Genomic DNA, 25,773 nt, shown 5'->3' on the forward strand with positions numbered 1-25,773 from the left:
TATCTTTTACAGGAAATAATAGCACTTATTGCCCTATAATAGAGCCAACAATGCCAGTTATAAACCATCACTTATATTTTTCCTACCCAAATGTGATCTAGTATGTGACTTGTTTAGAGTTCAGAGAAAATGTAGATGTATACCTCTGAGAATGAAAATGTGTTCTGGGTCCACTCTACATGGTTTGTGGACATTTCCACTGGAAAATATTAACTGTCCCCTAAATTTACCATGACTCAGCAAGCCAGTCTCCTGACCCTGCAATGGCACTCCTCTGGCGTTCCCGTAGGCGTTGAGACTGCATTGTAAGGTGCTTTGGATTCAGCATTCTCCAAGTGGTGTCTGCTTTCCCTCAGTCCTTTCTTTTCTTTTCTCTATTTCCACAATTTGTGGTTCCTTCAGGCTCCTTAGCCCTTCATATCTGAACTGCTGACTTCAGGTCCCTGTCCAGTGGGCCCACCAAAGGCTGCCGTGCTTGTCTTCCTCGGACACTGCTTGGGTCATGTAACTTCCCTGCTCAGAAACCTGCAAAGATCTCATGTTTCCTGAAACATCACATCTTCCTCACTTGCCTTGCAAGGCCCCCCCCAAACTAGATTAATCTCACTAATTCAACCTTCCACTTACTTGTTCCACTGACCATCATGTCCTATCACTCCCGTGAGTCCCCTGTGCCTGTTGTCACCTTATTGCCTTTCTTCAGGCTCTTCCGCTCACCTGGAATGTCATTCCTCAGCTCTTGTCTCATTAAATCTCTCTCTCAAGGATTGTCCTTCCTGCAGTCTCGAGGCACACCCTCACTGGTCTTTTATACTCTTTGAACTCTTAGAGCATTACAAATGTCTCTTCTACATATTTTAGCATTTAATTATATGCCTGCCTGCACATTGGTTGTTTTATAGAGAAGTCTATAAGCTTCTAGAAGTCAAACTAAGCCTTATATTCTCTATCCCTCACATAGTGAATATGTTGTAGGTACCATATAAAAGATAGTAATTATTTCATGTTTTTTTTCTATCCAGGTTGGGTCTGTAGAAGAATTCTTATTTTCAGATTATGTTATCAAGTATATCTATCACAGCACTAATAAATGTTTTTAACAAAGACAGAAAAAGCTCAGTGCTAGGATATACATGCATCTTAAGTATTAAATCAAATGCCACCCCTTCAATAAAGCACTACTTCTTCTACACAGGCTGCCATAAATGGTAACTATCATCATATGCCCACTGCATCCCATACATACCTCTAAACAATCACATCACCTTGCACTGTCTTCAGATATCTGTTCTCCTTCCTTCCCCTTTGCCTCAAACTGTGAGTTCCTTGGTGGCAGAGGCTGTGTCTATTTACCCCGAATATGTAAAAACTGGCATAGAGCTGGAAACCAATAAATGCTGTTGAATGAATAAATGAATTATGAGAGCCCTCTGAAACCACGGGTGTGACATTCTTTTGCTGTTATTGTTAATCCTCACCTGAGGATATTTTTTCCATTGATTTTTTTAGAGAGAGTGGAAGGAAGGGAGGGAAGGAGGAGAGAAAGAGAGAGTATCGATGTGAGAGAGACACATTGATTGGTTGCCTCCTTCACTTGCCCCAACCTGGCCAGGAGTGAACCTGCAACTCAGGTACATGCCCTTGACCAGGCCGACGTTCTAACCACTGAGTCACACAGGCCAGGACATGGGTGCGACATTCTATAAGCGCGGTTATGGCTGGCAAATAACCATTGAGTCTTTCCATAAATAAACCTTTTAATATTTTTAAGTGATTATTTAAGATATCTATTTTTAACTTTAGGAGATTTTTAACTCTCAATCTACTCAAATTTTATCTTTTTACATAGACAATTATAGAGGAAATGATCACTGAGTTTAGACCAGAAGAAAGTGAATTGTTTCTCGCCAAGCCTAGAAAAGTTTGTAACATATTTTTAAAATATGTTATCTATTTCTTATGGCTCTTCTTAAGAATAGCTCTCGGCCCTGGCCGGGTAGCTCAGTTGGTTAGAGCGTTGTCCGGGTAAGCCAAGTTTACGGGTTTGACTCCCGTCGGGGGCACGAACAAGACTCAACCAATGAATGCATGAATAAGTGAAACAGCAGCTCTCTCGCTCTCGCTCTCTCTCTCTCCCTTTCTTATTCTTCCTCCTCTTTTTTGTCTTCTTTGGCTTACCTTGACTTCTAGAAGCTTATAGACTTGTCTATAAAACAACCAATGTGCAGGCAGGCATATTCTCTCTCTAAAATCTGTAAATAAATTTAAAAAAAAAGGAATAGCTCTCTTACTCAAAAACAAAAGAAACAAATATTCTGATTTTTAAAATGGGCAAAGGACTTTGAATAGACATTTCTCCAAAGGAGAGCTATAAATACAAGCATATGAAAAGATGCTCAGCGTCACTAGTTATTACAGAAATGTGAATCAAAACCACAGTGCGATACACCTTTTATATTGGATAGCCAATATAAAAAAACCTGAAAATAGCTAGTGTTAGTGAAGATGTGGAGAAATTGGAACCACTGAACACAATTGATGGGAATGTAATATGGTGCAGTTACTATGGAAAACAGCATGAAGGTTCCTCAAAAAATTAAAGATACAATTACTGTTTGATCCAGCAATTCCACTTCTGGGAATATATCCAAAAAGATTGAAGGTAGGATCTTAAAGAGATATTTGCACACCCATGTTCATTGCAGCATTGTTCACAGTAGCCAAGAGTTAGAAGTGACCCAGATGTCCACTAACAGATGAATGAATTTTTTAAAATGTGGTACATATGTATAATGGAATATTATTTAACCTTAAAAAGGGAAGAAATCCTGTCTTATGCTACAACATGAACAAACCTTGAGGGCATTGTGCTTAGTGAAATAAGCTGGTCACAAAAAAGACAAACACTGTATATTTGGTATCTAATGTTGTCCAACTTATAGAGACAGAAAGGAGTATGTTGGTTTTCAGGGACTTGTTCAATAGGTATAGTTTCAGTTTTGCAAGATGAAAAAGATCTGTGGCGCAACAAGGTGAATATTGTTAACACTACTGAACTGTACAACTAAAAATGATTAAGATGGTAAATCTTGTTATATGCTTTTTACCATAATTTAAACTAAAATTAAAATTATAAAAAAGAACCCGGTCAGCATGGCTCAGTGGTTGAGTGTCAACCCATGAATCAGGAAATCACTTCAATTCCAGATCAGGGCACATGCCCGGGCTGTGGGCTTGATCCCCAGTAGGGGGTGTGCAGGAGGCAATGGATCAATGACATCATCATTGATGTTTCTATCTCTCTCTCCCTCTCCCTTCCTCTCTCTGAAGTCAATTAAAAAAAAAAGAGTGATGAGTTTTCTGAAATGCTTAAAAAATTATAAAAAAGGATAGCACCTCACATATAAACTCAACATCAATAATACATGCTTGCATATTGACATGAGCCATCAGGTACTTAATAAATGTTTGTAATACAGATAGTTAAGATAAAAAAAAAATAGGAGAGGATTTTTTCTTATTTCTATCCCCTAATAATAAAGACTTAAGTAATTAATAGGTCTAATAGTAGTGTGGCTATTTTGTTGAAGAATGAAACTTGTTACCAAATACTGAAAAGCTCTGATAAGACTTAGGCAAACTAGAAACTACTGGAGCAAATGTTATGGTCATTACTGAATTATATTTATTGATGAATAGAAGTATCAGATATTTGGGTTTTAATGAGGTGGACATAATTTTTGCCTTTTTTATTATGTCACACGCCTATTTTTTTGTAATGTTACATGGTATGTGGTTTATGAGATGTAATTTATATTTTTAAAAAATGCATAACTATATAAAAGCTGGAGTTAAAACAAGACATAACAAAAACTCAGCATTAAAAAAGTTGAACTTGTTCACCAGAAAAGGAAAATTAAAGCTAAAATATCCTTCTTGCTCTATCTACTTTCCATCTCCTATATTCAGGTTTTCCATACAATCTAACACATGCAGGGAAACTTTCTCCATACTTCCTCTGTTGCCTTTTCAGCCACTTTGGCTCAGTGTCACACCCAAAAATGGGCACACCTCTTTAACCCTTTCAACTCTTGAATCAAACACACCCTTATTAAATGTGCTTTTCCCATAAACAGTCAGTATCTGTCATTCAGCTCAGCCTCCAGAAGGAAGCAGGGCTGGAAAGGGAACTGGTGAGAGTTAAACTGGGTAGGCTGGAAGGAGGAAGACTAGACTGGGCTATTTTGAAAAGTAAGAAGACTGATATTGGTAATGCCTGCACAGCTACATTTTACTTCTCCTATTCTCTTGATGTTTCTCTAGAAAGCAAAAAAGAAGCAACATCATGGTAAGAAACTACCTGAACTTTTGTTATCTCTTCAATGACTAAGACTTTCTTTTGAACTTATGTTGTATTATTATTGACATCAATTAACTTCACAATGTGTTTATTGTCCAGAGCTGGCATATTCTCTGGGCTTAAAAATTGTAAGCAAGAGTAAGTAGAAGGAATATAGTGGGAGACTGAGTACCCTGGGGGATTTTGGCTCAAAGTAGAAGTGGAAATGCCTAGTTTGTGATCTTTAAAATATTGCCGGTAATCTTTGACAAGCTACTCTTGTTAAATGTATTTGAGTTAGTTGCGTCAGCCAGTCTTACAATGTCAGTTCTATAGACCTGTTGTTGGGTGTGCTATATAAAACTTAGTTAAGCCCCTTTTTCCCCTGAGTTAAAAAAAAATATTTTCTCCTCACCTCTTTTCTAAATGTCAAGGACAAACTGATGTCCAGCCCCTTGGATGACACTACTTGGGAAACATTGTATTGAGAATAAAGAATGATCTTTCTTTTTCTTCATGGTAAGAGAACATAGAACTCTATTACACATTCTTTTAAAATGTAGGTTATCTTTCAAATGTGCTCTCCAGTGGGCGTTGTCCCCATAACAGGTTATTATGTATTGCACATACTTTCCCCAAACGAGGTTTTATTAGGACACAGAAATTTATGGTGCTCGGCTTCTTATAACCGTATCGTTCGAGAAGTGTTATGGCATAAAGTAAGTTATGAGAAAAAAAGCAATCTTGTAAACTTTTAAGAAAAAGAAGTTTATGTAGGTCTATTAAACTTTGGTCACTAGTTTGATCATAAAGGCATAAATACAAAGCCCCAAATAAGTGTTTTCTTTGTTACTACTTAACATTTCCCTCATTCTTTGGTATTTTAGACACAGTGGCTTCATAACTACACTGTCAAATAGTATTGACACTAAGAGATGCGCTCCTAATCTTCACAGAATTAACACCTTGTGTTTTTACAAGAAATGCCTTTTTAAAATGATTTGAAAAAATTTTAAAAAGTAAACATCTAGGTTTAAGAGCATGGTGACTGTGAACCTTCAGAAAGTATTTTAAGTTTAATAAGTAAAATTTATATTTTGGTCAATCATTTTTTAAGGCTTGATTGTAAATACCTAAGAAATGTACTAAGCAGATTAATTGAACTGTAGTCTATGTGCATTTTATTGGTAAGCAAGCTCAGAGTAGGGTGGGTAGAGCTGCAAGAGGAGGTATATCGGCCAGGCTGATAATTTTGAAGGTTGTTTCTCCCTTAATTTCTCTGCAATATGAGATAAAGGTGCATAGAAAGCACTGTGGGTACTAATGGCGTGGTGAACAGGGAGACATTTTAATTTCCATTCAAATGTTGAAGTGGGCAGGGACCTGCTGCGTGTGTCTCCAGGCGTAACAGAACTGGGGCAGCGCTCTACCTGGGTGCACAGGCTTGTCTGCCTCAAGCCTGTACAAGAACAGTGTCTGTAAAATGCAATCCAAACCTACAAGCTGAGGCAAAGAGGAGGCATCCGGGCTCACGTTGCCTGCCAGGAACAGAGTGGTGAGAGGTGATGAAATGTTTTACTTTGCAAGTCTGAGGGAGCAGCAACTTTCTCACAGACTCCCCACCCCCAGCGCATACATGGCCCCAATTCCCCCAGGACAGTCTAGTGGAGGAGTGAAGAATTGGACCAGATTCCGTTGGGGGGAAATCAAGTGGACCTTCCTGAGGGCAGGAAGGAAGGGCGTGGGAAGGCCAGAAGACCCAGGGAGTGGAAAAAGATATTAGACACTGAATGAAAACCAATCAGTGTATACGCCCCAGTGAGCTGAAGGGTGAATTCCTCCCCCTTTGGTAGTTCTAGTGCTGTTCTCTGGGCTCCCTTGGGGCTGCCCCTCCCATCCCTAATCCTTGGTTTCCACTGTCCATTTCCCATCCTTGCACCTCTCCTCTTCCTCCTCACTGAAGGGACCAGAGCAGGAAATGGAAGGAGAGGAATGTGCATCTTCTGGTCCCACCAGCTGTGCATGACCTTAGGCAAGTCACTTAAATTATTTTTCACACTGCAGTTTTATCAAATGTGAGATGAGCATGGCAGTTACCACCTTTCAGGTCTGTTTTGAGGTCCCTGGCACATGGTAGGTTCTTAAGAATGGTTAGCTGGAGTAAATCACAAAAGACTAAAAATCAAAGGCCAATAAGTATATAAAAGATGTTTGATGTCATTAGAAAGCAAAGAAATGCATCAGAAAAGTGTATAAAATATAAGATATAATGAATAATTATAAAGCAGGCACCTGGACAACAGGTGCAGGTCAAGGAATAGCATGTTGCTGCCACCTCTCAAGTCTCCTGGGGTCTCTTTCTGACCACACCGCTCTCCTCCCTCATCACCAAGACCAGTGCTAGGGTAAGAGGAGTGGGACACTCACCTCAGCAGCAAAGATTAAGGGGGTGCCAAAACCTCAGTAATCAAGATAAATAATGTTTCATTGTAATATTTTAAAAAATAAAAGTTAATTTAAAAACCCCACAATGGATAAAATAGAAAAAATTTAAAGACAGGCTCTGCACCACAACAGATAACCACTATCTTAACTGGTATGATCATCACATCTCATTTCTCTAGTTTTATTACCTGTGAATATATCCCAAGACCATGCAAATTAGTTTTCCTGTCCTTGAATTTCATATAAATGCAATTTTATACTATGTTTTCTTTTGTGTTTGGATTCTTTTGATCAACTTTATGTTGTTAAAATTTATCTATCGATTGTGTGCAACTGAAGTTCATTCATTTCTATTGTTGCATCCTATTTTATAAATGTGCTGCACTTAACGTATTTATACTATTGAGAGGATCTGGGTCTGTTTCTTGTTGGGGGCTATTACAAGCAACACTGCTGTGAACAGTCTTGTGCATATGTTCCAGAACAATGTTTGTGAGCTTCTAGAGGGCAACAGTCCTCAAAGTGAGGTCTGGGAACCCTTCAGTCTTCCTGAGGTCTTTCAGAGGTGTCCATATGCCGAAACTATTTTCATAATAATGCAAAGATGGTATTTGTCTTCCACGCTCATGCTCTCACCAGTGTACAGTGGGGAGCCAGAAGCAACATGACATGCAATGATGTCTTGCTCTGATGATGAATAGAATGTGTCCTGAGTAATGTTGAACTTTAAAAATTGCTCAGTTTTAATTTCTAACCTGATAAGTGTTGGTAGATATAACTAACATACACAAAGGCTCTTGGGGTCCTTACATTTTAAGAGTGTCAAGGGGTTGTGAGACTAAAATTTTGAGAACCGCTGCTCTAGAGAATACACCGAGGAGAGGACTTGCTTGCTCATAGAATATGCATTTCTCCAGTTCTGTTACGTATAATGCCAAGTGTTTTCCAAAGCAGTGGTTCCAGTTTACATTTTGATCACCAGTGTGTGACAGTTCCTACTGCTCCACATCCTCTCTACTGTTTGGAATTATTGTTCTTTTTAATTATTTTCCAATCTGGTGGGTGTGTAAAGATATCTCATTGTGGTTTTCCTTTTCATTCCTTGGTTACTAATTAGGAACATATCCTATGCAAATAATTAAGGATATGTGTAGAAATAAGCTACAAATATCTTCTCTGAAGCCTGCAATGCATTGAAAATAACATAAATGAACACCTGTAGGAATTGTGCTACATTGACATAATGGTACTCAGTGCAACCATTAAAAATACTATTATTGAAATGTATTTATTGGCATCACTTCAGTGAAAGAACAATATTCTAAATGGCATATACAAATGACCTTATATAATGCCCTCAAAAAAGAGCTAGAAAGAAGAAAATAGTAATAGTGGTGATTTGGGATGGATACATTAAGGATAATTTATATTTTCTTCATTATACTGGTTTATATATTCTTGACTTTCCAGTATGAATATATATTTATTCTTTTCTTTTAATGTTTCATTTTCCATTCCCTGTTTCTTCCTGAGATACTGTGCTAGGTGTTTTACAAGTATGTTATTTTATTACCGGAAAGGGAACCTTGCCCTTGGCGGGTCTGCCTAGGGCCAGCAGGTAGTGTGTGGGTTCTTGACTTCTTGCAGGAAAATTTCACAACACAAGTCCAGGTGCATTTTAGAGGATGTTGATTAAAGCTGGGGACAGTGAAACAAGAAAGGGCTGGGGAAATGAGCCTAGGCTGATCTGCTTTGGCTCACTAAGAAATCAGAGAAAAGGGGGCCTTGTGGACAGGTTCAGGGGGTTTGCCCGGGATGAACTGCCACTGCCCATTGCTCCCCTGGTTACAAGCCTTGTGGGGCCCCTTAGAGTTCAAGGAATGCATGCCTGTGGGGACTGAAGGGGGTAGGAGGAAAAGGTTGGGCATGCTCCTGGGAGGGAGAGTGGGAGCTGGGACCTTCATTTTGAGGGTTTTAAAAGGCTGGGCATTTAAGAGAGATCTTATGAGAGGGTCAATAGAATATTCATCAGCTTTATGCCAAGGTATCAAAGTGAGATTTATTCTCTTAACTTCGTCTGTCCTTGGGTGTGGTTGGCAAATGGCACTAATTGGATTTCTGCTGCCTGTCTCCCTGTGTAGGTTGATTTGAGCTATTTACCCTCTGGTTGAGGCGGAGAAGTGTAAAACCATTTACTCTTTTTTATTTTTTTTAAATATATCTTTATTGATATATTTAGAGAGAGGAAAGGAGAGGGAGAGAGAGAGATAGAGACATCAATGATGAGAGAGTCATTGATCGGCTGCCTCCTGCACGCCCCCGACTAGGGATCGAGCCCACAACCCGGGCATGTGCCCTGACTGGGAATCGAACCACGATCTCCTGGATCCTAGGTCTACGCTCAACCGCTGAGCCACACCTGGCCGTGCAAACCATTTACTCTGAAGTGTCCTTGGTTTAGAGAAGATAGGATTCTCTAGATGGCTGCAAACTGCTGTTTAACTGTCTCAGTTTTCTTATTTCGCTTGTGTTGACTTACTGGCCTGTTTCAATTTGATCCTCAAAACAACTCAGAAGATGAATATTTCAGAAACTGGATTTGGGGGGAATACTTGAGAAGGCTAGAAACACACCTTTATTCCTGTCTGAGAATTGTTCACTATGGACTTCAGAAATAATTCATTGCCCCCAAGCCATTGGCCGTTCCACTATACACTGTAGTCTGGCCCTCGCTTAGTGATGGGTGAGAGAATGAGGGATTTGTGGAAAATATGGTTGATGTGCCTATGGGTACCATGCACTGGGGAAGGATTAGGGACTACATTCTTGTTCTCATGAAGCTAACATTCTGTAAGGAAAGCTAGACAGTAAGGTATACCAGTAAATAGGAAGTATAGCTCAGGAAATGATGAGTGCTATGAGGAAAAAGAAAACAGGGTAAGGTTATAGAAAGCAAAGTGCTCTTTCACACAGGTGTGACCCAGACGGTTCTCGCTACCCATTTGCATGTCGTCTATATGTTATAATCTGGGGGGAAAGTTTTTTTTTTAAAGGTAGACTTTTGTTTGTTTTCTTTCATTTTTTTAAATTTTAAATCCTTACTCAGGATACTTTTTATCCATTGCTTTTCAGAAAGAGTGGAAGGGGCAAAGAGAGAGAGAGAGGGAGAGAAATATTGATGTGAGAGAGACATATTGATTGGTTGCCTCCTGCACAGGCCCCAACTGGGGCCGGAGATTGAGCCTGCACCCGAGGTACGTGTCCCTGGCCAGAATTGAACCCAGACCACGGGCCCACGCCAAACTGGCTAGGGCATTTGTTTTCTTTATTCTGGTCATGACACATTGAAGGCGAGTGCTCATAAGCAATGATATGCCAAGTTCTGCAGACAGAACTCTTTTACAAACTGTATCTAATATGGCTATTTTCATCTTCATCTCACCAACTGAGAATCATAATTAATCTTATTAGTTATTTACTTAGCTTCTATAATTTAAGCTGGGGCTATGAAACATCAGCAAAATGTCAGGCTATTAATTATGCCAGCCATCACTGTCTTAGGGCGCTTTGTGATTTTCGAAGCACATTTACATCTATCATTTTATGTGAATTTCTCAATAACCTATGATAGAGGAGGAATATTTGAGAGGATAAATGTTTTGATGCCAATTTAGTATTATTCCTGTGTTCTTTTCAGAAAAGCATGCGTTCTGCTTCTTTGAGGAAGTCAATTCTCACTTGAAATTACAGAGAACTGAGATATTTCAGGGAAGTATATATTAATTGGAAAGATAAAGTTTGTTCCATTTTCTTGAAATAAATCCACTTTTTTCCTGCCATTCTTTTAAAGTTGAATTTATTGTAATTACAATGGTTAGTAAAATTATATAGGTTTCAAGTGTACAATTCTGCAATACCTCATCTGCACATTGCATTGAGCACTCAGCATTGAAAGCCTAGTCTCCTTCCATCACCATTTATCTGCCCCCATCCCCCAACCTGTTTACCCTCTTCCACCTGCCCCCACCCCTCTTCCCTCTGGGAATCACCATACTGTCATCTGTCTGTGTGTTCCAGAGTTTGTGGGGGTTTTTCTTAATCTCTTCACTATTTCCCCTCTGACAGCTGTCAGTTTGTTCTCTGTATCTATGAGTCTGTTTCTATTTTGTTTATTTTTTCATTAGATTTCACATATAAGTGAAATCATATGGTATTTGTCTTTCTCTGGCTTATTTCACTTAGCATAATATCCTCTAGGTCCATCCATGCTGTTTCAAAAAGTAAGATTTCCTTCTCTTTTTTACAGCTGAGTAGAATTTGAATGTGTAAATGTACCACAGCTTTTTAATCCACTCATCTACTGATGGGCACTTGGCTTGCTTCCAAATCTTGGCTACTGTAAATAATACTGCATATATTCTTTCAAATCAGTGTTTCAAGTTTCTTCGGATATATTCCCAGAAGTGGAATTGCTGGGTCATAAGGCAGTTCCATTTTTAATTTTTTGAGGAAATCCCATACTATATTCCACAGTGGCTGTACCAATATGCATTCCCAACAAAAGTGCACGAGGGGTCCTTTTCCCCCACATCCTCACCAACACTTGTCTTTTGTGGATTTATTGATGATAGCCATTCTGACAGGTGTGGGTGATATCTCACTGTGGTTTTAATTTGCATTTCTCTGATGATTAGTGACTTTGAGCATCTTTTCATATGTCTATTGGCCATTTGTGCTCTTTGGAGAAGTGTCTATTCAGGTCCGCCTATTTTTTAAATTGCATTATTTGTTTTTTTGGTGTTGAGTTGTTTGAGTTTTTTATAAATTTTGGATATTAACCCTTTATCGGATGTATCATTGGCGAATATCTTCTCCTATTTGGTGGGTTGTCTTTTCATTTTGTTGATGGTTTCCTTTGCTGTGCAAACATATTTTAGTTTAATATAGTCCCATTTGTTTATTTTTTTCTTATTTCCCTTGCCTGAGGTGATATGTCAGAAAAAATATTGTTACGAGAAATGTCCAAGATTTTACTGCCTATGTTTTCTTCTAAAATTTTTATGGTTTTGGGTTTTACAATTAAGTGTTTAACCCATTTTGTGTTTATCTTGTATATGGTGTAAGTTGGTGGTCTAGTATCATTTTTTTTTTTTTTTTTGCATGTATCTGTCCAATTTTCTCAACACCATTTATTGAAGAGACTGCCTTTGCCCCACTGTGTATGTTCTTGCCTCCTTTGTCAAGTATTAGTTGAGCATAAAAGCATGGGTTTATTTCTGGCTCTCTGTTTTGCTCCATTGATCTATATGTCTGTTTTTATGCCAGTACCATGCTGTTTTTATTACTATGGCCTTGTAGCATAGTTTGAAATCAGGTAGTGTGATACGTCCAACTTTGTTCTTTTTTCTCAAGATTGCTGAGGCTATTTGGTTTTTTTTATGGCTCCATAGAAATTTTTGGAATATTCTAGTTCTGTGAAATACATCATTGGTAATTGTGTTGAATCTATAGATAGCTTTGGGTAGTATGGGCATTTTAATTATGTTAATTCTTCCTATTCATGAATGCAGTATATGCTTCCACTTATTTGTATTTTTCTCAGTTTCTTTCTTCAGTATCTTATAATGTTTCGAGTATAGGTCTTTTACCTTCTTGGTTAAATCTATTCCTGGGTACCTTATTTTTTTGATACAATTATAAATGAGATTGTTTTCTTACTTTCTTTCTGATAGTTCATTATTGGTGTATAAAAATGCCACCAATTTCTGAATAGTAATTTTGTATTTTGCTAGTTAACTGATTTCATTTATCAGTTCTACTAGTTTTTTTTTTTTTTTTGAGGAATCTTTAGTATTTTCTATATACAGTATCATGTCATTTGCAAATGATGACGATTTTACTTCTTCCTTTCCAATTTGGATGCCTTTTATTACTTTTTCTTGTCTAATTGTTGTGGCTAGGACTTCCAGTACAATGTTGAATAAAACTGATGAAAGTAGACATCCCTGTTGTTCTTGATCTTAAGGGAAACACTTCTAGTTTTTGCCCATGGGTATGATGTTGGCTATGAGTTTGTTATGTATGGCCTTTATTATGTTGAGATATGTTCCCTCTATTCCCACTTTGCTGAGAGTTTTTATCTTAAATGGGTGCTGGATTTTATCAAATGTTTTTTCTGCATCTATTGATATAATCATGTGATTTTTGTCCTTCATTTTGTTCATGTGGTGAATCATGTTTATTGATTTGCAGGTATTTACTAACCTTGCATCCCTGGAATAAATCCAACTTGATCATGGTATATGATCTTTTTAATGTACTGCTGGCTTCAGTTGCTGATATTTTGTTGAGGATTTTAGCATCCATGTTCATCAGGGATATTGGCCTATAATTTCTTTCTTTGTAGTGTCTTTATCTGATTTGGAATTAGGATAATGCTGATCTCATAAAATAAGCTTGGAAGTATTCCCTCCTCTTGAATTTTTTGGAATAGTTTGTGAACTATAGGTGTTAATTCTTTGAATGTTTGGTAAAATTCACCTGTGAAGCCATCTGGTCTTAGACTTGTTTGTTGGGAGTTTTTTGATTACTGCTTCAATTTCATTAGTTCTAATTGGTCTGTTCAGATTTTCTGATTCATCCTGATTCAGTTTTGAAAGATTGTTTTTTCTAGGAATTTACCTGTTTCATCCAGGTTGTCCAATTTGTTGGCATATAGTTGTTTGTAATATTTTCTTACAATCCTTTGTATTTCTGTGGTGTCAGTTGTTAATTTCCCTCTTTTGTTTCTGATTTTATTTATTTGAGTCCTCTCTCATTTCTTCTTGATGTCTGGTTAAAGGTCTGTCAATCTTGTTTATCTTTTCAAAGAACCAGCCTTTGGTTTCATTGATTTTTTTTTAGTCTCTATGTCATTTCTTTCCCTCTAATCTTTACTATTTCCTTCCTTCTATTTACTTTGGACTTTGTTTGTTGTTGTTTTTTTAGTTCTCTTAGGTGTATTCTGCCATACTTTTATTTATTTATTTTTAAAACATGTCTTTATTGATTTCGGAGAGAGGAAGGGAGAGGGAGAGGGAGAGATAGAAACATCAGTGATGAGAGAGTCATTGATTGGCTGCCTCCTGCACACACCCCACCGGGGATTGAACCTGCAACCTGGTCATGTACCCTGACCGGGAATGGAACTGGAATCTCCTGGATCGATGCTCAACCACTGAGCCACGCTGGCCGGGCATCTGCTATACTTTTAAATGTGGTTAAACCAACCTTAAATTTTGAAGTTTTAAGGTCACTGAAAGTACAACCTAGAGCTGCTGGTGCTATGTTGGAGAGACTTCACTCTTGACAGAGCTTCCTCAGCCAAGTTCCTTCTCTCTTCCTGGTCTCAGTTGCCTTACAGTGGACTTGACTGTACTTAGTGGGAGGGCTAGTATGCTGTATCATTCCTATTTTGGGCTGCTTCACCCTCTTGTCCCCAGTCACATTTATATATGGATGACCTAACTGAAGGTTATTTCTTGAGATTGTAGTACTTAGATTCTGAGAATCACTAATGGTTTGTTTGTTTGTTGTTTCTTTGTTTTTGGTGTTTTAAAGTATGTATTCTTTATCTTCAACATGAGTTCTTGTGCATGTAATTCTCAGTCATTCTCTTTAAATTGTATAAAGAACATGCTTTTGGGGGGGTTCGAGTCAATAAAAAGAACTTGATTACTTCACAATGAGCACATTTCCATTTTCCAATTTGGCTAAGCTTCTTTACTCCAATTAGGAACTAACTGAGGCTGAGGCAGCTCAGTAATTTGATTATACTAATCAAGATGTGTGTACAATCCAGGAATCAGTAAGAAACAGTTTGCTATAAATTTCAAATTTCTGTATCTCCTCTTAGTTACACACTATGTGTAAGAAAAAAATATTCACAAAATTAGGATGATACATCTTTACTACAAAGCAGATTAATTCAGCATGATAGTTATCTTTGTGAGAAAGAGAAGATGTTTGGGAAGCTGTTCAATTTGCATATAGAGAAACATTCTGTATTACTTAATACCTATAATTAGGCAGACAGTAAATATTAGTTCCCAGCACAAGAAACAGCACACTCAACCTGAGTTACTGAGGAAGGTAATGAGGGACTGTTAACAAAGTGTGGGCAAGGTTTTAAGGAAACCAAGAGAGGTGGAAGAAGCTGAAGTTTTGTGGTTCTTTGCTCACATAGCTTCTTCCAAGGCCCTGTCCCTAAATCTGTCATCCAATATTTTGTGTTCTTGTTCTTAAAGAAAGCTCTCAAAATTATATATGCTTCATGCCCCCCAAAATCTGGTTCTGCCCCAAGCAAAAGATAAGGAAGCAACTCCCTGGCCAGCACCATTTCCATCCTAGGTCTGAAGGAACGAGAGGAGGAAGCAATTACTGGAACCTGGAGAGAGAAGTATCACTGCAGGGTAGGGCTACCTGACAGAAACCATAGTCAAGCCACCTATATCCAACTAAGAGCCTAACAAAGACTGAGAGAGGAGGGGGAAAACCCACCTCAACCTCAATCCAGTCTCTCCCTTCAATTCCGTCAGTGTCTTCCACTGGCTGAATCAAACCAAATCCAAAGGGTAAGCATGTCAGTTTCTGTAGTCCATCATGGTCAAGGGCCTGGATCACAGAAAAGAGGAGCAGACAAAAATATCCAGCTCACACTGTTTATACAGTTACCAGCTTCTAAAGACAGCACTCCATAATAAGTGAGAGAGCCTCTGCTCTTTACTTTGTCACATCCACTATTGTATGGCAAGGCTTAGGAATGATCACCCAAGTGGGTGTAACATACTCTGTGCAATCAGTACATTCATAATAGTGGCATAGAAATCATATTCTAATAAATAAAATCTTATTTTTTTAATGATGTAATTTCAAATGAGAGCTAATTTGTAGAAACTGAACTAACTTTTTAAAAGCCTGACTTGTATCTTAAGAAAATAATTTGGGGTACCGTTTGCCTTTTTAGGATAAGTAGAAAATTCTGGCACAAAGCAGACTCTCAATAATTATTAGTGGAATAAATGAATAAATGATCCTACAATTCAAACATTCTATGATCTTATCTCCCTTTCTGTTTGATCAAATGTCAGTGGTTTTAACAATTAGATTTCACTCTGTTTCATCAAACAATAAATGACCTAAAGATTTATGTGGGACTGGTAATCTACTTTTTAAAGGAACTCTTTACTTCATTAAATCCTCTGGAAGAGTGGAAGATACTTTGGGAATAATGAACATTTAATATTTTATAAATGTTGGCTTTCATATTAAATACTGCCTCTCTTTCAGGACACTTAAACCTGAAAGTTAAAAACCCCTGTCTGTCACTGTTCTTTGACCCAGTGGTATACCTGTGATTTTATGCAACAGGATGTGACTGTCATTTTGCTTGAAGTGGGAAGCATTAGAAAACAAACATATTGAGGTTGTAAGTAGATTAGTATGAGTCAGCTGAAGGTGAAAGAGATAAAGAGCTAGGAAAGCAATAGTGAGCAGCAGGGATGGGGGGAGGGGCGCTGGGAGGCTAAGCAATATTAGACACAGCACAGGGGCAACCGGGAGCAATGACAATGGTGTTCTTGGTTGCACCATATAAAATTGTACTGTAGATCAAAAATGGTTGAATGTAGTAATTTCATATTTCTTTGCATAAGAGGCCTGCTTACTTCTACATAGTGTTATAGTCTGTGGGTCATACAGTGCAAGCCTTAGTCTTCACTCATTGTAACAGCCCTGGAAGAAATCACTATTACAGCACAAATGGAAAAACAGACATCCACAGTTCTATCTCCAGAATCATTAAGAAGTAGCTAAATTATACTTAGTAAACTCTAAGAGAGGGAGCTGTGTAACATATAAGAGGAAAATCTCTATTTAAAAAGTTAAAACAAAAAGTTTCAGTGTTTAATAGGTCAAGGTATATTTATGTGAACATTTCTTCTGTTGCATTTTGTGTGTGTGTGTTGTATGTATTTAGAGTAGGCCATATATATTAGCACAAGCAATACCAAAAATTAAAACACAAAATGGAGAGATGGGAAGGATAGTAGATAATTTTAAATGCCTATTCCATATCTAAGTCTGTAGAATCAAGGAACCGTCTGTAGATCCTACACTAATTTTTTTTTTAATCCCCGCCCAAGGATACGCTTTTATTGATTTTTTTTTTTTTTTTTTTTTTTTTTTTTTTTTTTTAGAGAGAGGGAGAGAGAGAGAAACATCAATGTAAGAGAAAAATATCGATTGCCTCCTGTACACTCTCCGACCCGGGGATAGAACTGGACACCTAGGCATGTGCCCTGACAGGAAATCAAACCCACAACCTTTTTGGTGTATAAGACCACACTTCAGCCAACTGAGCCACCCAGCCACGGCTGGATCCTCTGTCAGATTTAACTTTTTCTGTCTGAGGGTTCTGAGACTAAGCTGATATTCTGCTGTACACTCATCATGGGAAAATGTGATTTTAATTTTAATTCTAAAAGTCTTCAGCATGAATATCCTGGAAGTTGTAAGGAAGCAATGATGTCTCCTCGTGAAAGTCCTTCTTGCTTTTTTTCTCTCTTTCTCGCCACCTATTTCTACATCAGATTTTCTATCCAGCTTTGACTATTTCTCTTTTTTTCTCTCCTTCCCCTTCTCTCTTCCCCCTTCCCCATACTACATTTTTGTTCTTTAGTTGAAAGTATTTTTTACTTTTATTGAACAAAATTTTCTAATCCTTGTTTTTACCTTTAAAAGTTAAAGGGTGAAGTAGGTTAGATCCTTATTTTTTGAAACCTTTACAACTAAAGCGATTTTTTAAAAATTTATGCAGAAAACAATTTCCTCACCAATGCAAGCACACGTGTGCTGTGAGTATTAACAAGGTAACATGGCCAATTATATTATTCGTGATAATGTCCACTGGACTCATTCATTCTTCATCATGGCTGAACTGAAGTTAAGGAGCTAAGATCTTTCAGAAATCAACAGAGTGAGCCCTTAGGGAATCACAAAATTTTTTTTTAAAGAGTTGCTTTTATACATCAATGACCACATTTTAGCAGGGTGTACAGGTGAGTGCATGTAGAGAGATCTTGATCTGTTTTCTCAAGTCAGATTCAGGTTGGGAGCCAGCAGTAAACCTGAAGACGTCTAAGCGTGTGTGCCAGCAGCTGCATCATCATGCAGAACCTTCACTCAGCAAAACAGAGCTGTAAACCCTTGAGCACACTGTCTTGTACAGAAAGCATTTCCATTCTGTTTTTGTTTTGTTGAGACCTAACTGTGTTCATAGTTCTCTCCATGAGTGTGGTAACTCCATTTTGGAAGTGAGGATGGATGTTACTAATTCTTTAGTAACAGCAAATATTTTATGTCTAGCTCTAAGTCCCTGTGCTTGGCATTGGGAATGCAGACAGGATATTTTTCCTGCTCTTAAGGGGCTTATATTTCACTGGGCAACAAAAAGGTGGGAAACATATGAAAGACTTATTCTTAAACAATATCCTAGTTACATTTTCAAATAATATGCTCAAGATATTTTTCTCTAACCTCCAAACATGATTTCATGTGAAGTACTTCAAAATTTAAAGCAGTGACTCCAATAGGTAATCTGGGGGAGAAAATGCAGTAAGCACACTATTTTGCCTGTATGTCCAGACATGTTGGCCTATTAACAATTTGGTAGTATATTAACAATTTATCCCTTATTTCCTGATTTTTTGCTTCCCGCTCGTTGAGGAGATAGCAGAGATCTTTGAAATTATATATAATAATAGAAGTGGCAGCTACTGATAACAGGTGCAGCCACACCAAGAAGGCTGAGAATCACAGAACAGCACTGCAACCAGTGGTACCTGGGCCTCTGCATGCCAGGAATATGGTCTTGTCATAGATGCTTACACATGCCCCCTAATACGCAACATTTAATATGAGCCAATACGAACACTAAAACAGATCCCAGCACACAACCCATGGGCCATTCCCAAAATAGTCCTGTGGTAGAGTGCACTCATCCCAGTAGGACAGGACAAGTGACAGGAGGTTCTTCAGAGTGAGGTGGACAGGCTGCCTTAAGTAAGGTGGGTGGAAAGTACATGGTAAAAAGCTAACTATAGAGGAGGTCCCAGCATTGCCTGGCTCTGCTGTAGTCTGAGAACCCTCAGGACCCTGCTCATCCCCAGAGGACAGCCTCGGGTAGCAGGAAGAACACTGATGGGCCCTCATGGCCTCTTTGGAAAACACTCCCGTTCCTAACAGATGATTGCCAAAGCTGAGGGAGAATGTATTGGGTCTGTGGTCTCCCATCCTGGATTTAGAACTCAAAGTGCAAAGCCTCCAGCTTAAGGAGGGTCCTACTGCCACTCTGGACAACTCCCAGGTCATTCAGTTTTTCATTCTCTCATTCTTCATTGAACACTGGAAAGAAATAATCCCCAGCTAAAAAGAAGGGTGTTCCTCAAAGATATAATTGTGGACTTTACCCTGAAGGAATGGGGCATTCTGAACACTGTTCAGAGGATCCTGCATATGATGCTGGTGGTCACAGGGACCCAGCCCTTTTCAGGGAAGATTTCATTCCCCTATGAATAAGGACCTAGCCTTTGAAATGACTTGAGTCATTGACTAAGAACTATGAAATATGCACCTGAACCAGGTGGATTGTGTTTCTGCTCTTTATTTCCCAGGGAAAAGCTTTATTTTTAAATCAACTTTACTAAGATATAACATATATAGAAATTGTACCCATTTTAAGTATACAGTCTGATGAGTTTGGAAAGATAAGTACATGTGCGTAACCATCATCACAATCAAGCTAGGACATTGCCATCACTCCCCAAAGTTCCTTTGTGCCTCTTTCCAGTCACACCTGTACCTCCCACCCTGCCCTCAGGCAAGCACTGATTTACTTTCCATGATTATAGATCTGTTTTGCCTTGTCTAGAGCATCATATAAATGGAACCATACAATATGTCACCTTTGAGTCTGACTTCTTATACTTAGTTGAACTCTTTTGATATTTATCCATGTCATTACATGTTTCAGAAGTCCCATCCTTTTTTATTGCTGAGTAGTATTCTGTTGTACGGATGTACCATGATTTATCCACTTACCAGTTGATGGACATATAAGCTGTTTCCAGTTTTCACTCTTATGAATAAAGCTACTGTGAACATTCATGTATAAACAAACAAAATTCTGCAATTCTAGCAGGTTCAGCAAACAGAACAGCTTGGCAGGCAATAAACTGGCTGCCCCCGGGGAAGGGATGAAGGATACGGAGAGGAGTCAAGTAGATGATGAAGCTAAGTTCTGAAGAGCAACTGGTTTTATAAAAAGCAGCTATAGCCAAAGTTGGGGGGGGGGGGAGTCTGTACTGAGCAGAGAGGACTGCTGATCAGGCGTCTTTCAATTTCATGGGAAAAATGGATTGCAACATCATTGGCAGGACAGAATAAAACATACACTTCGTTGGTTTTTTTTGACATGGGCTATAATTGAGCCAATAGACTCAAACTGATTTCCCTGGCTACTTCTTCAGGATGCGTTTGAAGGCCTGTCCAGGCAGCAGGAACAAAGAACTCCATCTCCAGAGTAAGAAAGACAACTGGTTGTGGGGCTTTGAGTAGTAACCTTGACAAGTGAGCATAAAAAGACTTCCTACCTTGATGGCAGTTAGGAGGATTAGATGAGACTCTATATAAATCACTTAGCAAGTGTCTGGTGAACACAGAGGGTTTGTTCAGTAGGAACAAGTGACAGTATTATGTTTAAAAATTATGTAATATCTTTGACTTAAGTAGATCCAAATATATTCCTTAGGAAGTTGAAATATGTTAATGTATTTTTTTAATTACATGGTGAATAATTATTCAAGAATTGAATTATTTATCAATATCTGGTTAGATTTTTAGAAACCTATCTTCTCAGTCACAAATCCTCCCAGTGGCTGCAACATTGGTCCATTCCCTCATGCAGCAGCTGTCTAGTTCCAAAGCTCCCACTAGGTGCTTCTCAAACCAGAAGCGTGGGATTTGTCAGGAAATCTGGTTTGTGAGCACTTCCTCAGGAGCCTGTTCTGGGTGTGCATGGTCTGCAATCTATTCCTGCAGTCGTTCTCAGAGGTGCCCGCTGCACCTCCCCATCCTCTGAAAGCGGTCCCTGTGGTGGAGTGGCAGGAGCAGGGTTGGAAGCGGAGGCCTTGGATTTGAAACCTTACTTTATTGCCCCCCCCCCTTGCCCCCACACCACACACTTGAAGTCTCTTTCTTCCTCGTGCAAGCTTCGTTTTCTTCATTTGATTTCTACTGTGGGTTAACAGCAGCTCACAGGCTGTGGCAGAATTTCCTGGCGTTCCAGCGCCAGGGCCATCTCCATGAACGCTTGTTGACTCCGTTAATTCCATGCTTTATCTTACAGTCTTTCTTATTTCCCACCATCTCCAAAGTCCCCTGGCTGCATATAACTCAAATGAAAAGCAGCTGCTTTAAAGAGCGATTCAGGAACCCCCTGTCAGCTGTCAGTGTGGTAAAAACTGCCTAGAATGTTCACCTTCCATGAGAGGCGGGGCTCAAGGTGGCTCCTGGGTTTGAAGGAGAAAGGTCCTTAGTAAGTTATTGGAGCCACACGTGTGTTCTCGGCTTCAGTGGGGTCGTCACCGGGAACACCCAGCGCCGGCTAGTCGTTCTTGCTCCCAGTGTCCCCCCTCTCCCAGCCAGCCCCAGGCCCCTCGCCTGTCCCTTCCCTGCGCGGGGCCATCCCGGGCTCGCCGCGGGCGCAGTGGTTGGCTCGCTTTTCTAGCTCTGGTCTGAGCGCCTTCCTGGCTTCGGGCGCCCGCGCGGGCGCTGACCGTTTTTGCTCTAGGCGTCTACGAGGAGCAGGTTTTTCCTCTTTCCCGGGTCGGTGCGGATCGTCGCTGGCGGCGCGGCCCCCCCCTCCCCCCCCCCCCGGGTGGGGCTGGTTCTGGGGCTCTCGCCGGTGCGCGCCCGGCGCCCAGCGGGGGGTGGTGAGGGCCCGGCCCCGGGCTGAGGTCAGCGCAGGCAGAGCCCCGCGCGCCCGGTCCACGCGCGCGTCCCGGCCCGAGCGGAGGCGATGCGCACGCGGTCGCCCTCCTTCCCCGCGTACTCTCCTTATTGACACTCCTGGGCACTTCCCGCGGGGAAAAGCCTCTCGGGTGAACGCCGAAGTCGTCGCTCGGTGGGCAGGGGATCAGTGGGCGCTTGAACGCCCGCGCGCTCCGCCCCCTGGAGGAGCGCAGGCCCCGCCGCCTCGACTGCGGCTTTGGCCGAGCGCGGGCTCAGGCGCCCGGCTCCCCGTTTTCTTGTTTCTTTGGAAGGATGTCGCACCCAGGCGGCTGCTTACTGTTCTAAAGGAGAGGACAGCCGTACTGTTTTCCCTCGCCTTCCTCACCTCCTAAAAAAAGAGCGAAAGAGCGGTGATTCAGGGGGAAAAAATCTGCCTTAAGATGCCTTTTTGTGCTTATTGCTGTCAGGCACGGCTGTTCTGAACTCGCGTCTTTACTGGGGGGAAGGAGGTAAAAAGCCAAAGCTAGAGAGACCTGGGAATGTTCTGTTTTGTGCATGTGCTTATTTGGACCTTCCAAATTTTCCTTTGAAACACAAGAATAGAGTACACGTTACTGTAAGTCGCACCAAACATAGAGGGCGTTTAAGAAAAAAAATTAAAAAGCAAAATCAGAGTTTTTGTTGGGATGAATGTAACCAAAACTCATCTCATTTCAGTGAGAAAGTCTGGTCTATTATCCTTTTGGCTTCTAATTCCACAATGTACTTACTACTCAAAAGGAAAAAAACACACACAAAAAACACCCCGCGGGTTTTCACGTTTTCTCTCCCCCATTCTGTTTTCTTTCTCAGTCCAGAGCCCAGCCACCCGAAGAGAACAAAAGGAAGCCGGTTTTGGGGAAACTCGGCCACCTGTTCACGGCGGGAAGGAAGAGGAACGCGAGGAACGGGACCGAGGGCCCCAGCGGCTCCAGTGCCAAACCCGCCTCTCCCCGAGACGCGACCTCCTCCCAGCTCCCCGACAGGGAGGGGGGTCGCGGGGAGCCTCAGGGCCCCCTCCCGGGGCGAACCGACGGGTGCGAGGAGGGCTTGGCGCGGGAGGAGCCCGGGGCGCCCGAGGGCGAGCGCTCGCAGGCCGTCTGCCAAGCAGCCCCCGCCAGCAGCCGCGCAGCGGCGGCCGGGCAACCGTGCCATGCAGGTGATTCACGCCAATTAGAACCTCTGGACGCAGAGGGAGAGCCCTCCCCAGATGCCACGACCGCTGCCAAGCAGCTGCATTCCTCCCTGGAGAATTCCCCGAGGCGGGAGGGCGCAGGGACGCCGGCCCGCAGTCCGCGGGAGGACGCTTCGCCCGGCGCTGCTTGGGACCCGGAGACAGCCCAGCGTGCAGGGGGTGCGCCAGGCTCGCCCACCCGGGAGCGGCCCGCGGGGGGACTAGGCGAGGCCGCTGACGGAGTGTCCCGCGCGGGTGCTGAAGGCTCTGAGGAGCCCCAAGGCGCGCCCCCGGAGGACGCGTCGGCTCCGCCAGGGGACCCGCTCGCCGAGGGCGCAGAGAACCGCGCGGGCTCCGCACAGGTGAACGGCCGAGCCGCGCCGGGAGGACGAGGGAGCCGGCAGGGAGAGCGCGCCCATCCCGCCAAAGTGTTAACTCTGGACATCTACTTGAGCAAGACCGAGGACGCGCAGGGGGACGAGCCGGCCGTCGTTCCTCCCGGGGCAGAAGATTACGACGACCAGGACGACATGGACAGGAGGGCGGGTGGCCGCAGGCCCGGGCGGCGGCGGCGGTCGCAGAAGTCCACGGACTCCCCCGGGCCGGACGCGGCGCTGCCCGACGGCGCGGCGAGGGACGACGCGGTGTTCGACTACGAGGTGGCGCCAGACGCCGCCACCGGGACCGTCTCCGCGGAAAAGAAAGTGAAATCTGCGCGGGCCGCCCCGGACGGGGGCGTTGCCTCGGCTGCGAGCGCGGAGTCCAAGTCCAGCCCCGGCTGCAAGGGGCAGCCCCGCGGGGAGTCGGAGCGCGGCAAACAGCCCCCGCCGGCCGCGTCCCCCACCAAAAAGAGGGGGAAGATCCGCGTTCCCGAAGCCGTGCCCAGCCCGCCCGCCGGCAGCCCGCGGGCGCCCGCCAAGGAGTCCCCGCCCAAGCGGGGCGCCGCGCCCGACTCCAAGGCTGCGGCGGCGGACAGCGCGGAGGAGGCGCCCCGAGCCGTCCCCCGCGAGCTCACGGTCAAGAGCAGCTCGCTGCTGCCGGAGATCAAGCCCGAGCACAAGAGGGGGCCGCTCCCCCCGCACTGGGACGGCCGCGGAGAGCGGAGCAAGGAGCCGGGCAGATCTGCTGGAGGCCCCGACGCGGACGGCTTGAGGCCCAGGAACCACTTCGGCGCCGGCAGGTCGACGGTGACCACTAAAGTGACCCTGTAAGTGACAACGGAATTGGGCCGGGCGGAGGGGCACGTGCGGGGCGGCCCAGCGGGGAGGCTCAGGGTCTTTGTATTTGTGAAAACTATCTGAGCACTGAATTTTCTCCCCTTGGTTGAAATGAAGATAAGGCAAGAGCTAGTTAACATAGTTAAGGTTTAAGAAGATGACGCTTAGAGGAGCATCATCAGTTGTTAATTCCAGGTTTAATACAAGATTTAATTTAATGAATGTAAAAATGATACATCTCTCGAGGCTCAGTGTTTACGTAAGGGATAGAGAGAAAACTGTAGGGCTTGACATAAGCTGATTCTGTCCTTTATTCACAATGTACCCTGGCATTCTTGGATAGAGCTCGCTTAAAACGCATATGCAGTGAATTTGAAAACATGGAGCAAAGACTAATATGTTCAGCATGTCCCAGCAGCTTTGACATGTGTGAGTTTAAGACTATTCATGGAACTTTTTATGGAGCTTAGTGCATTCTTTGCCTAAGCCTGAAAAAACAAACTCCAAACTCTTCACACAAGTGTCTTGGTTGCATCTTCCCCTTTATAATGTTAGGGAGGTTGGTGATGTTTTTGCCTTCAAGTTGAAAAGTAGTTTTCAGTTACTGAAGTGAAGGAAGGTCAGTGTTCTGACTGGGAGACTGTTTGCTAAATGAAAAGACATGTTAAAAGAAGCAGGCTCAGCAGCAGACTGACCAATCACTGTTAAGTTGATTGATTTTTCATGTTTATTGAGTCCCATCTGTGCGTAGTACTGTGCTATGAACCATGGGGGGAAAAAGCCACAACTATGATTCAGTATTTTGCCCTTGAAAAGTTTGTGGCCCAGTCTGGAGCACAAGATGCCGACAAGTCAGATAACAATATGAAGTGATGTCTGATTAAACTGCCCGTGGATGTTACCACCTGTAAAGGTTGGGGATGTGCAAAAGGAAGGAGAAAATCACTGGATTTTTTGGAGGACTTGTGCATTGATGATCATGCGAGTGGTGTGGGACCACTGGATGGAGGGGGTACTAGAAAACTCTTACGATCCCACCCCCCCTTCTCACGCTCTCACTCCTCTATCTCCCAGTCAGCACATGTGAAAAATGAGTATCGAAACTGCTTACGTTTTTCCTGCATTCACACATGTATGAAAAGAGCTGGTGTTTTCACAACATTGTCACTCTTAAGCTAAATGGTCCATTCTGACTGTTTGACTTCTTAGATATGTAAGCTTCAGCGTAGGAGATGTCTGGTAGACACTTGAGAGGAAAGTCTGCTTAATGAATAACTTGAGCTACCTCACTGGCTTCTGACCTGGAGACCTTTGATATAGTCAGCTATTTATTCTGTGATGGCAGCACTGGAGAAATAACCTAAGTGAATGATGCCCATTATTTGTAGAGGGCCAGGGCGCCAACATTCAGACCTCCCAGTGTGAACCTCAGAGAAAAGTTGCTGTGTCCCTGGTTAGGACTCTTCAGCTTCCCCCTACCTGCCAATAGGAATACACCAGTGGGAGGACCA

General features: G+C 42.1%; 1 protein-coding gene across 1 annotated transcript in view; it reads left to right on the forward strand.

Annotated features, from left to right (window-relative positions):
- CRYBG1 (crystallin beta-gamma domain containing 1) overlaps positions 1-25,773 on the forward strand; it is a 155,092-nt gene that overhangs the window by 86,694 nt on the left and 42,625 nt on the right. Inside the window, exon 3 of the mRNA XM_016217516.2 lies at positions 22,685-24,252. Within this exon, the coding sequence (XP_016073002.2) occupies positions 22,685-24,252 (1,568 nt within the window). The remainder of the gene's footprint in view (positions 1-22,684; positions 24,253-25,773) is intronic.

Source organism: Miniopterus natalensis, chromosome 5 (assembly GCF_054644295.1).
Source record: "Miniopterus natalensis isolate mMinNat1 chromosome 5, mMinNat1.hap1, whole genome shotgun sequence".
Classification (NCBI taxonomy): Eukaryota; Metazoa; Chordata; class Mammalia; order Chiroptera; family Miniopteridae; genus Miniopterus; species Miniopterus natalensis.